This window comes from Lampetra fluviatilis, chromosome 8 (genome assembly GCF_964198595.1).
Source record: "Lampetra fluviatilis chromosome 8, kcLamFluv1.1, whole genome shotgun sequence".
In the NCBI taxonomy this organism is placed as follows: Eukaryota; Metazoa; Chordata; class Hyperoartia; order Petromyzontiformes; family Petromyzontidae; genus Lampetra; species Lampetra fluviatilis.
The window spans coordinates 5,982,575-5,997,572 of NC_136282.1; the positions used below are offsets into that span (position 1 = coordinate 5,982,575).

General features: G+C 45.1%; 1 protein-coding gene across 2 annotated transcripts in view; it reads left to right on the top strand.

The window, feature by feature from the left end:
- ARHGEF39 (Rho guanine nucleotide exchange factor 39) overlaps positions 1–14,998 on the top strand; it is a 162,457-nt gene that overhangs the window by 83,543 nt on the left and 63,916 nt on the right. For both annotated transcript variants that reach the window (XM_078858917.1, XM_078858919.1), the window contains 2 exons: positions 6,407–6,636; positions 9,182–9,270. In XM_078858917.1, the coding sequence (XP_078715043.1) occupies positions 6,407–6,636; positions 9,182–9,270 (319 nt within the window). The remainder of the gene's footprint in view (positions 1–6,406; positions 6,637–9,181; positions 9,271–14,998) is intronic.

Genomic DNA, 14,998 nt, shown 5'->3' on the forward strand with positions numbered 1-14,998 from the left:
GACCACAAGCATTGTGGTTAATGCAGACATTCCTTGTAAAAGGTTTCAGTTTGGTGTTTTAACATCTTAACACCTGTTTTGTTTTCAGAAAAAAGGGGAAAAAAACCTGTTATCATATCTTGGTACTGGCAAAGAGGAGGTCCCATGATGTAGATGCTCACCCCGAGCTCTCATTACTCTGATAGTGCGTTGTCTTTGGGCTGTACGCCTTTTGGCGTCCTCTGGTCTAACACCGTTTGAGTCGAGGCTCAAAAGAAAGCTGTCTCTGGTGTGGACCAAACAGTTTCCAAGACAATGCATATATTATCAGAGTGTTTTATGTTTGCATTCTGACCACAAGCATTGAGATTAATGCAGACATGATTCCTTGTAAAAGGTTTCAGTTTGGTGTTTTAACATCTTAACACCTGTTTTGTTGCCAGAAAAAAGGGGAAAAAAACCTATTATCATCTTCTTGGTTCTTTCGGTAAAGTCACGTAGAAGGGAAGTAATAAAATAATACAAATAAAATATAATAAAATGATTCTCACGACGTTTTTATTATGTTTTATTCGTATTATTTTATTACTTCCCTTCTACGTGACTTTACCGAAAGAACCAAGAAGATGAATCCCTGCAGTCACGAAAGCTTTAAATCGAAATTTAACCTATTATCATATCTTGTTACTGGCAAAGGAGGTCCCACGATGTTTCTAGATGGGCACGGGTTGGTGGTTGACTCTGCCCATCATCCTCATGGGACGCTTCATTAAACCAGAAGTTAACAAAGGAGGCTGACAAGTTGGACTTAACATGAATAAGAACTTAAATTTCGATTTAAAGCTTTCGTGACTGCAAGGATTCATCTCCTTGGTTCTTTCGGTAAAGTCACGTAGAAGGGAAATAATAAAATAATAAAAATAAAACGTAATTAAATACAATTCTCACGACGTTTCGGCCACAACGCAAGCAGCCGTCCTGTTCTTCACCTGAGGACGGCTGCTTGCGTTGTGGCCGAAACGTCGTGATAATTGTATTTTATTATGTTTTATTTTTATTATTTCCCTTCTACGTAACTTTACCGAAAGAACCAAGAAGATGAATAAGTGTGATGTGGTCTCTTCGTAAACACGGTGTTTTCTGTACTTTGATGCTGTGATGTGATAAACAAGTGAAAATATCCATTTGAACAAAAAAAACGGCAAGTAAATTACTTGGAACAAATGAACGCAATTAATTTTGAATGTCACACTACCATATCAGGTTAAAGGTTTTTATGGCTGGCTGGCTGGCTAGAGGGAGAGACCAATGGATGTTCACGTCCAAAGGACGTGTGTCCTTTGAGCATTTATATAAGAAAAAATATAATAAATACCTTCAAAAACATTATTTTTATTCGCGTTTAAACGTATCACGACTTCTGTCAAGTCGATTGTAAGTTTCAGTGTTCTCATCGTCCTCTCTCTTGCGTACAACAACAAAAACCGCCATTCGCCACTAAGTGGCGGTGACGTCACCACGCGTGTTTGTGCCAGGCGATGTGCACTTTAAAGCCATGTGAAGTGTTGAACGCTTGCTGGCAGGAGGTCACAGGACAGATGGTACCATGGGTTGACTGACTGAGACGACCCGGCATCTCAGTTAGCGCACGCATGCACGCGTGTGCTTCTGTGCACTGGTTTACCCATTCGTTCACCTACGCTATTGCGCGAGTGTATGGAGAGTCCGTTGTCCTTGCTTGTGAATCACGTGGAAGCTAATGTGAGCTCTCTTTCAGTCCCACAATTGTGTGCTTCTGTGCACTGGTTTATCCATTTGCTTGCCTACGCTATTGCGGGAGTGTACGGAGAGTTCGTTGTCCTTGCTTGTGAATCACGTGGAAGCTAATGTGAGCTCTCTTCCAGTACCACAATTGTTCATGCTCACACCCTTTCGCAGTCACCTGCTCTGCCCCAGGGGATTCTGGGGCAGCTGTAGGGCAACGTGGATGAGTGTATTATGCAATACTTTTCACTTGGCCCCGAGCGAAATAGCATGCTAACTTTGGGATTCTACACCTCAGCCTTTTACAATTCATTAGCCGCTTTGGTGATGTTTGTTTTACATTCACAGTATCACAATTATAAAGACCACATTTCAACAATAATGGAATATTCTGGTCGTCAGTGTTCCATTATCACGTGTGATATTCTTGGGTAATTACCCATGAGATGAAAACTGTTTTGTGCGCGATTGGCCACGGTTTCTGCGGTGAGCGAGCTTCACTCTGGTGTGGAACGAAAAAATAGGTGAACGCTTTCATTTGGTGAGATTGGCTACAAATCCAGGTAGGAGGCTCACCTGATGCACTGGCTTGCATGGCCCAGTTAAGAACGAGATTAAAAAAAAAACTGAGCAAAAGTTACCAGGTCCAATTGCCTAGAGAGAGAACACACGTGTAGTTGTGCGGTGTTCAATGTGGCGGAGTCACTCTTTGAGTTGTTGCGTGAATGATGGAATGCTTTTGCAAATAGAGTATATTACCTATTGTCGTGTTTCTTTGCTAACAGCCATGTATGGCAAAGCCTCATGACAATCATATAAAAGTTTGGTACTGTATATACTAAATTTGCTGTCGAAATCCTGTACTGACCAGCGTGGTGAAGTATGGCTTAAAACTCCCCCCGTAACAATATGACATAAGGAGGCCTTAATCCTTTTGGTAGATTGAACATATTGAGACTTCACATACTAAATAAGCAAGGGTTTTTTTTACTCGTACAATTAGGGGAGAAACCGTTGTTTGCAACTGAAGTAATTTCCTATTTGCAGCCCAGCGATGGAAATTCAATGCAGCGATGGAAAATTTCACATTTCCATGGCCGGAGTGAGTCCATAGTACACCACTGATAAAATTATAGTCTTCTCTGTACTTGATTTAAACGCTTAATGGCTGTGAAGTCAGCCCTATGGTCGGCTGCCATTACTGTACTACACATATGCAGCACCTCTATAAACTGAATATTCACACAAAACTTATTTTCTAGAGAGATAGAGAGTAAAACAAAAAACCCTAATTGCTAGAGAAGTCAAGAGTCAAATAATGAACACCATATACTCCGCAAAGATTTCACGAAAAAAAACCGAAATCAACAAAATAATCAAACAAATGTATCCATATTTGTTTACCAAATGAATGTTATCTGCACGTGAAAATGGATTCAATAATACATGTCACACGCACAAATTACAATTGATTCATGATGACTTGATAGCTACTTCAGCACCTGCAAATGAGTGAATATTATTACATTTTAGGTTATTATTGGGGATCGTTGCGTGCATTATGAATTTCCAAAACACATTTGGAAATGAATTCCATTAAGTGATCCTATCTGTGCGTTTAAATTGGTGGTGAGGATGATAAACGTAGTACAGATGCATCTGTCAATTGCAGTCTCAAAAAGAATAGTTTCAAAATAATTTACGCCAAATTTTCTGTTTTAAAAGAGAGAAACTTTAGATTGTGTAGTAGTTTGTTGACCGAGCGGCTGCGTTTAAATGTCAGCGGTAAATAGTTGTTACACGCCGTGTAAAATCAGAACCTAAGTGATGCAAATTTATTTGCAAAGACGGACAAGTGTAGTTGACAGTCAACCAAAACAACAACGTATTTACAAGCAGCTACACATTCTGTATCGGATCGTTTCATACTCCGGCACTTGCATAACATGGGTTTTGGAAGGTGTCGGTGGGTACCTTGTATCTGGACATTCTTTTCCATCATCGTCAGGAGCCACGATCAATCCACTGTTGAATGAAAGCCACTCTAAGTCGTTGCCATCTCTCATTCACAGTTCTGGAATGCGCCCATCCCCATTGCTCCATCTTTCTGTTTCATGTCCCCTCGAAGCACTCCGTGTCTTGGTTGCCATTATATTATTGTTATTGTTCCATACAGACTATAGATTTGGAATGTTTTATTGAATTTCCTGCATGATATTAAGGTCGCGTTGCATTGCGGTATTTATAGTAAATTTGTGGGGGGGAGGGGGTAGTTGTTTTGTTGTGTGTCGACTAATTTTTGGAATTGAGACGAAAGAAAAATCTGCAGCTATGACGCACATTGGCGCTCCTCACTTCACCACGCAAATTGAATCTCCGCGAAGACGCTGCAGAGTCAGCTCGTTAGAAGCAAGCGCGGCGCGTATCTGTGTGCGTGGGTCAAAAAAAAAATGGAACCAAACACAATGTTTTGGAAGACACATTTCAGCGATCGAGTTTCTGGCCTTGCAGGCACTGATTACAGTTCTTCGTAAAGACCGCGTGCCGGAAAAATAACTCTATTTGCAGATCTTGAAAAGTTGCCGTTTCAATTTGCTGCGCGAAGCGGAGAGATTTTTTTACCAGGGGAAGTTTATTTTTTCGGATGCGCCTGTCCCTTCTGCACGGAAGCAAATTATCCGCGCATGCTTTTAAAGTTTAATAAACCTTGCGACAACTAGCGGCGAGGCAACACAAGACGTTGCCCGTTGTCAGGGGATTGAATCCCAGTGCTCGACAGAGACAAGTTCATTTTTCAGTCATCTGATCGCTTGGGAAAGCTTGCCATTAGCTGATTCTCAGCAGATCTCATTTAAAAAAAAAAGCAGCAATTTGTGGGGAAAAGGTTTATTTTTGTGTTTTGTCACAAAACTGATTGATGGCTCTCGCTGTTGATCTGCAGTTTGCCGCTGTATATTAAAGTAGGTGTCATGGGCGCAGATGAAAACAAGATCGCAGTCGCAGCGTGTTGCCTCAACTTATCTCATTTACTTCCAGCCCCGCTGCTTCAGTGTAATCAGTTCTGCTTGGGATGATTTTACAAAGTGTGATTAAAAACAAACATTGTGCATTCGCTCTGCACCATTAGCCTGAAATTGCAGGCAAGGCAAATTGAAGTCATTTTCAGAGTGGAACTGCACCTCGCAGCAGAACTGAACAGTTGTACTTCGGAATTGCTTTTTAATAAATTCTAACTGGCTAATTAGTCTTCATTATATATTTATTAGACGTAATAGAGGAATGGATTTTAATCATTGTATAGGCGAGCAAAGACACTTTACAGCTTGTTCGAGCCCGCCTCTGTGTGCGCGTGTTCGTTTATGAAATACACATCAGCCGTGGCAGGAATTGATTTTGGTCGTGAGGACGATTGAAGTGTTCGTGGAATTTCCCCAAAATTAACTCCCATTCCTGCAAAGCAGAAGCAAAGCATTGACTACGTTCTGAACTGAAGCACCAAAGACATTGACATTGAACTCTGCATTAGCACGAGCACTCCAGATGTGTTACATCTCATGAAATGTGATGCAATGGAGACCTGAGAATAAATAGCTCATAAAGACAGTTATGGTTTTGGCATTTTTTTCCTTTCTGTTTTGATGGAAGGTGTCTGTTATGATATTTTCCTTGACAGACACTCGCGAATACCGCTCACACAGCTGCCTGTGTAGCTTAATACACGTTTTGGTGTGGCCATGATAATGCACTTATTTGAATGTTTGATTTATGAACCTCCAATTTTTTTTAGCATTCATGGATTATTTATCTCCGGAAACCACATTAAGTCTGTAGAATATTTCATATTTCACGGCGATGCTGCATTGAGACGTTTGGCCTGCTCCTGTTTAATTGGTCATTTTGATACGGGAAGGAACTAGCATGCCGACAGAATTACACCCACCGTTTTGCGCAAATGGGTCAGAAAATCCACTAACTGCAGCACCATCTCCTGGCCAATTCGGCCGTTTTACAGCCGTGTGGCGGTATTAGAGTTTCACAAATCTTCACGATGCACCAAAACTTTGGCTCCAGAGCTGTGACTCGGGCGTGTGAGCGTGTGTGTAACAGGCGTGTGAGCGTGTGAGCGTGTGTGTAACAGGCGTGTGAGCGTGTGTGAAACAGTGCTGCCTGGTGCAGTCTGGATACGTCAGCAATGGAAAGACAATGGCGGCCGTGCATGATTGCCGATCACATCACCCCCTCGTGTGCCATGCTGGCCTTAATAGGCGCTCGCTGATGGCACACGCTCCAACAGAATTTACGGCTATAAGGGGATGTTTGTCTTGATGCGTGTGTCTGTTTGGATTGGTGTCCATATTCATGTATATTTCAGTGTGTGTGTGATCATGTATTTGTATGCACATGGTCCTGAGCCTGCATTCAATCGACTCAACCAAAGATGAATACCTGACGTGTTGTGTCCCATATGCACCGGTGAGACCAAGGCGGCCGCGCGTGGTGTTGGCCACTCATCCCCTAGTGTGCCTTGCTGCCCTTCGTAGGTGCTCACTAACAGCACTTGCCCTAACAGTCCGCTAAAGCTACACGAGCGATCGTTGTCTTTGTGCATTAGTGTACATGTACATGAACGCCTGCGTGCGTGCCCGTACAAATCTGTGAGCAGGCCGCCGCTATCTGCGCGAGGGAACTCTCCTTCGCGTGCCGAGCAAGGGCGGCGACCCCACCCCCAAGATGTTCTTCCTCTTCTCGGACCTCCTGCTCATGTGCAGCCGATGCAGCCAGTTCCACCCGCTGCACGCCGACAAGTACGAGTGCCGCGCCGTCTATCCGCTCGCCGACTGCTCCGTCCAGAAGGTGTTTGGCAATACCCAGAGTCAAGGGGGACTCGTCAACGTGAGTCGTCTCCCACGCAGCGCCACGCTCGAGCAGCGAGCCGCTTCACTTCCGCCATCACCACAACGTCGCGTAGCCGACTCGCTGGGGAGGGGAATGAGGTTTAGGCGGATATCCGAAAAGGTCGGATATGGGAACGTCTGTAGAAAAATGACAGCTGCACCATGCACGAGTTGTGGGCACTGGACAAGAGTGAAGCTCCCAACTGCTTTAATCGTGGGACGGTGCTTCAGCAGTGAGTGGACGTACACGAGATTAGGAATACATTACTGTGCGAAAAGGTCGGATATACCAACACCATAGACATATCATGCACCTTGTGTGTGGGTCGGATAATTGGTCCGGGCGGATACGTGACAATGAGATGTGTGATGCGGTATTGTCGTCCGCACGAGGCCAGTTGTGCGCCGGGAATTCTGGTTTGGTGGTGCAGACTTTCGTTTTTTTTCCCACGTAAATAACTGTTTAACTTCTTAAGCACTTTCATTTTTATTTATTTATAGTGTCTAAAATCTTTATGGATGTGCACAATTTTTAAACAGAGATGTTATTGCATGCAGTTTGCTTTCCAAAAATATGAAAAACAATTAACAGAATTGGTTGTCGTAATACTGTTATCTGAACATATTTTTAAATCGCGTAATTTTTTCAAACTGCATAGGTTAATAGCATGAGTTGTCTGTGTCAAATACATAGAAGGTCAGTGTCTCCCTCTTAAAACGAGCATTGGGGCGCTACTCATCTTCTTGTCAAGGGAACGACCGTGCGCTACTCCTGCGTAGGTTCATCGCGGTCGTGCTGCCTCGCTCTGCGGCGTGTTCACGGGTTGTGCCGCGTGGCGTCCTGTGGCTGCGACGTCCGACGTTGCGCTCCGCGCGGTGGCAACCTCTTCGAGCTCTCCTCCTGAAGTAGCTTTCAGCACGTGGAGCGAAGCGTCGGACATAACGCCCAACGGAAGGCGGTAACGACCCGAGCAGGCACCCGAGAGCCGCCGCACATTTGTGCGAGTCTGCGCGCAGAAATTTCTCGCATTCGCAGTTGGCCTTACGTGGTGGGCTTAATGCGACGTGGAAGAGGCTTTGCATTCGGGTTTATTATGCAGCACGTATTGATCAGTGGTGTTGACGGTGTGGGAGTATTTAGCGTTTACTCCTGTTTAGGACGCCCAGGGGAAATGCGAGAGTGCGGGGGGGCCCACCGGTCCTGCCTTACACCCTCGTCTCCTGGGAAGTTAAATGTCTTTTAATTTCCCGTGCCGGTGGGTGGAATCTGGGGGATGAAGCCACTGACATTGCTTTCAAATTGGAGTGTTCAATTAACTAGCAGTTGGTGTTACCTAACGCTGGAAGATGTGAAGATAAGCTGTTTCCGTATTTAGCTTGAATCTATGTCTTGGCACAAAGCATATTCGTATGTATATTGCAGTCCACTACAATTGTATATGTATACTTTCCCTCTCCGATATTACGATTCATAATTGGATTGTTTTGGGTAGTGATCGTGTTGGCATCATTTCAATTCGTCACTGTAACCGACCACCACGCGACAGATCAAGTTGTCACGTGGACAAATCTGATTCGGTTTTTCAGCAAACCGGAGGAATGCTGAAAAGTAAGCAATTTTAACCATTTGGCTGGAGATTGCATCCATCATCATTAACATCGGGTTATTAACAACAGCGGTTCTCCAAGCGTGCGCCTGTGCCCGACGACAGGAATGTGTAATTGTCACCACAGACTCAGTGCTGTTATTTCAGATGACCACCACCAAACGGTTTGGACACGGAGACACTTTTACTTCACTTTGTTCAGCTACATTTCAATTGCGCTGTTGGCATCGTGTCACGAGACAAATGCCACGGAAGATGGTGCATCACCACGTAACTACTTCGTAAGTCGCTTCATTAGGTTTCTCTACCCTCGTGACTTTTAATTCCTTTTGAAGAGGCTTTGTTCCATGTCCAAACGACATTTGTAACCCTCGCGACAAGAATAAGTAAGTGAAAATCGAGGTCACGATTATTATTTGTTGCAGTGTCTTGGTGACGCGGCTGGAAAGAGCAGCTCGCTCCGCTTGAGAAGCCGGCTAAGTTCCGGCGGCTGAATCGCCTGGATACAAACTCGGGTTCTCAGCGATACCGACTCACTGCTCTGACCCCTGAATCAACCGGCCCACCTGACACTTTTACTTGACTTTAACACAACTGACCACTGTAAAGGTGTCGATGCCAGTTTAAAAAAAAACATTACACTCTCATTATTATCTATACTGATGAACACACGTATAAAAAACACAAATGTAGGTTTATGATCAGGGTTTTTGCCCAGGAGTATATTTGTATGTATGTGTGCATGTATGTTGAAGTTCTTTCGCACCATACGTAGCCAACCATGCTTAATCGAAGGTGCAGTTTGGGCCCAGGCTGACTGGGTGTGCGGCGGTGCGCAGTGCATTCGGCGGTCACCTTGCAGCCAGGGCACGTGGGAAAGTCGGCTTTAAAATAGCGGGGCCTCACAGCTGCCCCGTCGCTGTCTGTCCTCCACAGCTGAGCTACCAGAAGGAGGAGCTGCTCCTGATGTCAGTGGACCAAGATGACATCAATGACTGGTTTAAGCATCTGGATGCCGCTATTGGGTGAGTCTCTTTGCGTTGTTCTCGCACGTTCAGCTGCCACGTACGTATGCACGGATCGATTGCCCTCGTCCTCCCCGCGATTGGATGAATTGTCGCGAATTCGGGGTCACGATTCGATTGGGTGAATGGCAGCACCTGCAGTGGCTGCAGGAATTTATTTTTTTAAACATCTGTTTTTACACGTGTAATTTGCTGCTGCTTATATCATCATAATATTAGAAGTAGGTATACATTGATGCATCATTACATGCCTGCACTTATTGGTTGGCGCAATGCGCCACAAGCTCAAGGGCTCGAGTCTTGCCCGTCAATAACATTCGAGGCAGGTGGTATCTGAGCCTGTCCTGGGCCTCCCCGAGGAAAACTATAAGTGTCTGTTTCTAATTAAATTTAGTCTCCGCTTTCACACAACGGAGTCTTTTTTTAATCTCTAATATTTAACGCTGTGATTTATCTACGAGGCAGTTAATTTTTCTCTAATAATAATTCCTCCCAACATTTGTTTTAAAGCTGCTCACGCAAATCCACAACTTTTACCAGTGATCAGATGCTGTTTAAATGGAACGCTGATCCACATCTCCACACTAACTTAATGGTGCCAAGCGATCATTTCGCCAGAACACAAACATGTTTTGAATAATTGCGTTTTGCACCATTAACCTCGCAAGATAAATTAATATAATTGATATAATTGGGGCCATATGCCAAAATTAATTTTTCATCAATGTGCCTCGAAATTAAGTAAATTGTACGAACTGAATGATGACATTTTTGCTGAGTTAAAATGAACGCTCGCTTACTGCGCATTTAATTAAGCGAGTCTCTCTGCCCGCTAAGCCCACATGTTGGGATGTTTGTGGTGATGATGCAGCGTGATCTGCTGTCCATCACTTTGTGCCTTTGTAGAGCATCCACAAACATTTACTGTGTTACTTTCTGTGCTCAGTCATGCTGCCCGGCTACTTTCAGCAGTCTCCATTACATTCTTGTAATGTATTCTAGTCCTGTATACAGATTCAGGGGGCAGTTGTGCAATGGTTAGCGCTCAATACTATGAACCTGATGAGCGGAATTTTATTCCTGGCCAATGCTAACGTCGTGATATCTGAAATGGCCCAGGGTCCTCATCTATTTCAGCAACATGGCAATGACCAGCGTGGCGAAGTATGTATGGTCAAACAACCCCCACAAATAACATGATGTGTATGTATATATGTTGAACTTCTTTCGCACCGTACATAGTCAACCGTGCTAATCGGAGGTACTGGGGAAGGACAACAAACTAAACACAAAAAGCATTTCTTGAGCAATGAATTTTCAATCTAGATTTAAACTTGCATAGCTCCAGTGCCTTCCTAATATTGGAAGGAAGAGTTTTCCAGACAGCTGCAGAAACGCATCTGAAAGCTCTCGATGAAGTTGACCTTCTTTGTTCGATGGCTAGCCAAAAGCCGCTGTGAGGATGGCCAGAGTTAATAATAATAATAGTTCAATTTGTAACGCGCGCAAATTTGCAGACGTAGTGGCCGCAACTCAAAGGCGCGGAGCCAAGCTCAGAGTCGCTCGAAAGCGTGGTTATAGAGGTGAGTTTTTAAGTCTCTCTTGAAGGAGGCGATTGAGGTGATGCTGCGAATGTGCAGAGGGATATCGTTCCAGACTGTTGGGGCTGCCACCGAGAAGCGGCGTGATGGTTTATGCTCCTTAACGAGATCAGCAAGGAATTGTGGTTGATTGTTGCACACACTTTGTGTGTAATAAGCGCGACCTTATAATGTATTCGTTCGGCAATCGGATGCCAATGCAGCTCGGCAAGCACCGGACGGACGTTGTCGTATCTTGCAGTACCCGTCACGCTGCAGCTTTTTTTAATGTTTTTGCCAAACGTCCCGTGGAGTAGTGAGTTGTAATAATCGAGCCTTGTCGATACTCTGCGACACGCCACCTTCTAGGCTGTCGCGACTTAATAGTGTGAGCAGTTCTTCGTCCATACATTTCTGAACTAAGGGTTGTACATTATTGTTTGCTATCACATTTCATTTATGTATGTGTGAGTAGTTGTGTTTTAAATTTAGAATTGTTTGTAAAAAAAAGTGTGTTTGTCTATTCCCAAGTGTATGAGTTACCAAAATTGAAAAGTACAGCTAAATTGAAAGGTTACCCATTGTGTGTAACGCACTGGAAAGTCACATTTAGTATGAAACTTAATATAATGTGAAATTTTCAAAAGCAGCAAAAATGTTCTAATATGAGTAGTTGTTCTATCGACGTGCAATATTAATATTTTAGCAACCTTCTAACATATGCAACCTCAACACTTGCTGATAAATGAAGCAGATGCATTATCATTCCGCGTAACCGAGGCGTCATACTTAACAGAGTTTTTTACAGTCCACGCTTACCATTAAATCGTGCCTTAAAAATGTTCAGTCCAATTTCAATACGAGTGTGCACTGGCAGACCGAGCTGCCTTATAAATCATCCTATGCAATGTATAAACAAAAAACATTCACAATTTAAATTGCTAAATTGCAAATGTCGCCTCGGTGGAAAGTTACTTTGTTCTAACGTCGACGGTAATTCAAAAAGGACAGAAAACATGAAGCTCTTGTTTAAAATTCGGAAAGTCCTCGTGTATGTAGGGGGAGGGCCTTAAATGTGCTAAACCACGAAACAAATTGGCACGTCAGGGCATGATTTTTTTTTATACCACACACGCGTGGTTCAGCGTCACTTCTTATCAGCTGCCGTCTGCGTACCACTTTTGTTCCAGCTCCTTCCCGGCTGCGTTTGGCTGCAGGCGACGCAGTGGTAAACCTACAAGCCTGCTGATTTGTGGGAAATTAGCTTAATTAGTTTGTTAACAAAAAAGCTGCAAATACTATATAGATGGAGATTAGTTTCTGGTGATTGCTGAAGAAATATTTCCACCCTCCTCCCCCTTCAAACATTCGTATGAATTTTTTGCATTTATTTGTGCATGTGTAGTGAGTCCAACTGAGTCTTGGGAGCAACACTATTTATCCCGCAATAACACGTAACACAACACCAACTACACCCGGGTCTCGAATGCCCATCTTTCCACGCTACGGCAGAACTAGACCCGGTTCGCTATCCCGGTCCGGACCACAAACTGGGTCCCAGACCACGTGGCTAGAGGCTTCTTCGTCCCGACGTGGAGCTTCGTAACACCGGCACACGAAGAACCCCGAGCTCCTCACGGAGCCCTCGTTATATGCCCCCGAGCTGGGGCTGGCTCCGCCCCTCGCCCCGCCCACCTTCCAGGTCTCTCGGGCTCCTTCTCGAAGGTTCCCGAGAGCTCCTTTGGACCACGTGACCGCCCCATGGCCCCCGTCCACCGGTGGCCCTCCTCCAATGTCGTCCGGTCACGTGTCAGCAGGTCAACCAGCGTATCGTGCCCCAAGGTAACCCCGGCTGGCTGACACTCCCTCACCGGGAGTCCGCACCGCACACTGCTCGCTGTGCCTCCGCGCTGACCAGCGCTCACCCAAACCCCGCTAGGGCTGGTACTACATCCCGTAACCTCGGGCTGCCCGTAATGGCAACACATTACCGGCCGTGGCTTCGCAAGCCCCGGCACCATCCAGTGACAAGCACAGTCACTACACATGTTTATGTATTCACCTTGTGCACTTGCGAAATGAAGCCTGCAAGGGATCATTCATGAGGATCTGTCGACTTTCTTGAGAAATTACTATCGCCATAAAAAAGTTCTGAGAACGTGCGTTGGTGGTTGAGAGCCGCGTGGCTTTGATGGTGATCTCTTTGCTTATTGAATTAATAGTTTCCCTCCTAAAGGGTGGGGTCGTCGTTTCGTGGCAGTCTGGATAGAAACGTCTCCTCTGCAGCAGTTTCTCTTAACAATGGGTAGCAGTTCAATGCTTTCTCATATAGTCTATATCTATTTTATGATCATACATCTCCATATATTTAAAAGGCAAAGTTGTGATTATGTGTGTCTGTTCAAAATGTTTAGCATACTTCCCGGCATGCAACAAACTTGAAATTTGCCATGTGGGTACTTTCCAGACTCTACACCATGCTTAATAATGCATATATTATTTGCACAGCAAGTGAGCTGTGACGTCAAATCTGTCACGTGATCCGCGCATGTGGAAGCGTAACGCATTGTAGTGTAGTGGTTAGCGCGGTGCGCTACGAACCCGTCGACCCGAGTTCAACTTCCGCTCACGGCCACCACCGGTGACGATTATTTTAACCGGTCCTGGGCCTCTCCCCTAAGTCGACTCAGCCTCATACGAGTAACTGGTCTGCTGTGTAAACATCGCCACTGGGGGGACAAAGGCGAGCGGGCGTGGTGCTGTCACCCACCCCCTCGTATAATATATATAATATACAAATGTTGTTGGAAAAGACACATTCACTTGTAACTTTCTCGGGCAGTAGGGAATCAACATTGTGAAGGAAAAGCCCTTCTCTTAACCCACTCACACATTATTCTGCATCCATTCTTTGCATGCCAGCTATCTCATTTAATTATTTTTTTCGAAACGTTAACCCTCCGAGCAGGTACTGTCCGAATTAAAAATGTTAAACAGAATTGTACGTGACGGCTTTTTTTTTGTTGGTGCAGTCCTTTGTGACCACAGCGAGATCATCAACGCACTGCGCCTGCACCGTGGTTTAAGCGTCGGCAGTCTAAAACCAAATTCAACCTCCAGCACCGGATTATTAATCCCTTGAGCAGCCCCCTGGCCACCTACGGTCATTCCAATGTTTGTTCAGGGTCTTTGTTTTGCCATCTCTATCTTACCGCTACGCGCTCGTGCTGTGCACTTAGCGACCATTACATTTCTATAAAATGAGGACCTTTACACTTTACCACGGTTGGAAGCTGAGATTCGCAATGGGTCCGTCTCAACACCCCTTGCACTGTCAGTGCCACGTGTCGATGTCTTGACAGTTAAAGAAGACAGAAGTCTGTACGTGGCACTTGAACTTGCGCGAAGCGTTTATGGGTAAAGTTGCCACCCCTTTTCCTGTTTTGCCACGGCGCCCATCCATTCCACCTCTTCACAGAAGCATCACCTTGACGGCCAGCAAGTGGAATTTTGCTGAGCCGCTGACAGCGTGATGGAAGGGGAGGGGGGGAGTGTGTGCACTGGTTGAGTTAGCAGGAAAGAAGTCGGGCTGGACTTTGATGCATTGACAATAACTTGACGCAGCCCAGCGTGTCCCATCCGCCACACAAAGGCTCGTTCGGAGCGGTTCCCATGGCACACGTTTAACTCCTTCCGCCTCTCTCTTCGCAAACCGGGTCACGCGGCCTTCAAGTCGTGTCGCCGGAGCGTCTGAATCGTTTATTCCCGCCGACTCGTAGCACATTCAACACAATTAGCGTTACGAGCTGTATTTGAAGTGATTGGACTCTGAAGAAAGTTACCGTTTTGAACGCCGTGCTCTTAAACAATTTTCCAGAAATATCCGTAAAAATATGGATGTGGCGCAGCGGCTAATCGACGGCTGGAATGGAATGCACTTAATAGGGTTAACCCGTGCGCTGCCGATAAACTTTGCGTTTGCGGTAAAGTCCGGCTCTCTGGAGACTCTCACGACCAATTATGACGACTGCGACAGGTTGCTAACAGTCTTAAGCGTGGATGTAAATGCATCTGACAGCTATGAATTGCTTAGTGTTCGTAGTTGGGTTTTTTAAGCAGAAATGTGACAATGTCCGTTTGTACATTTC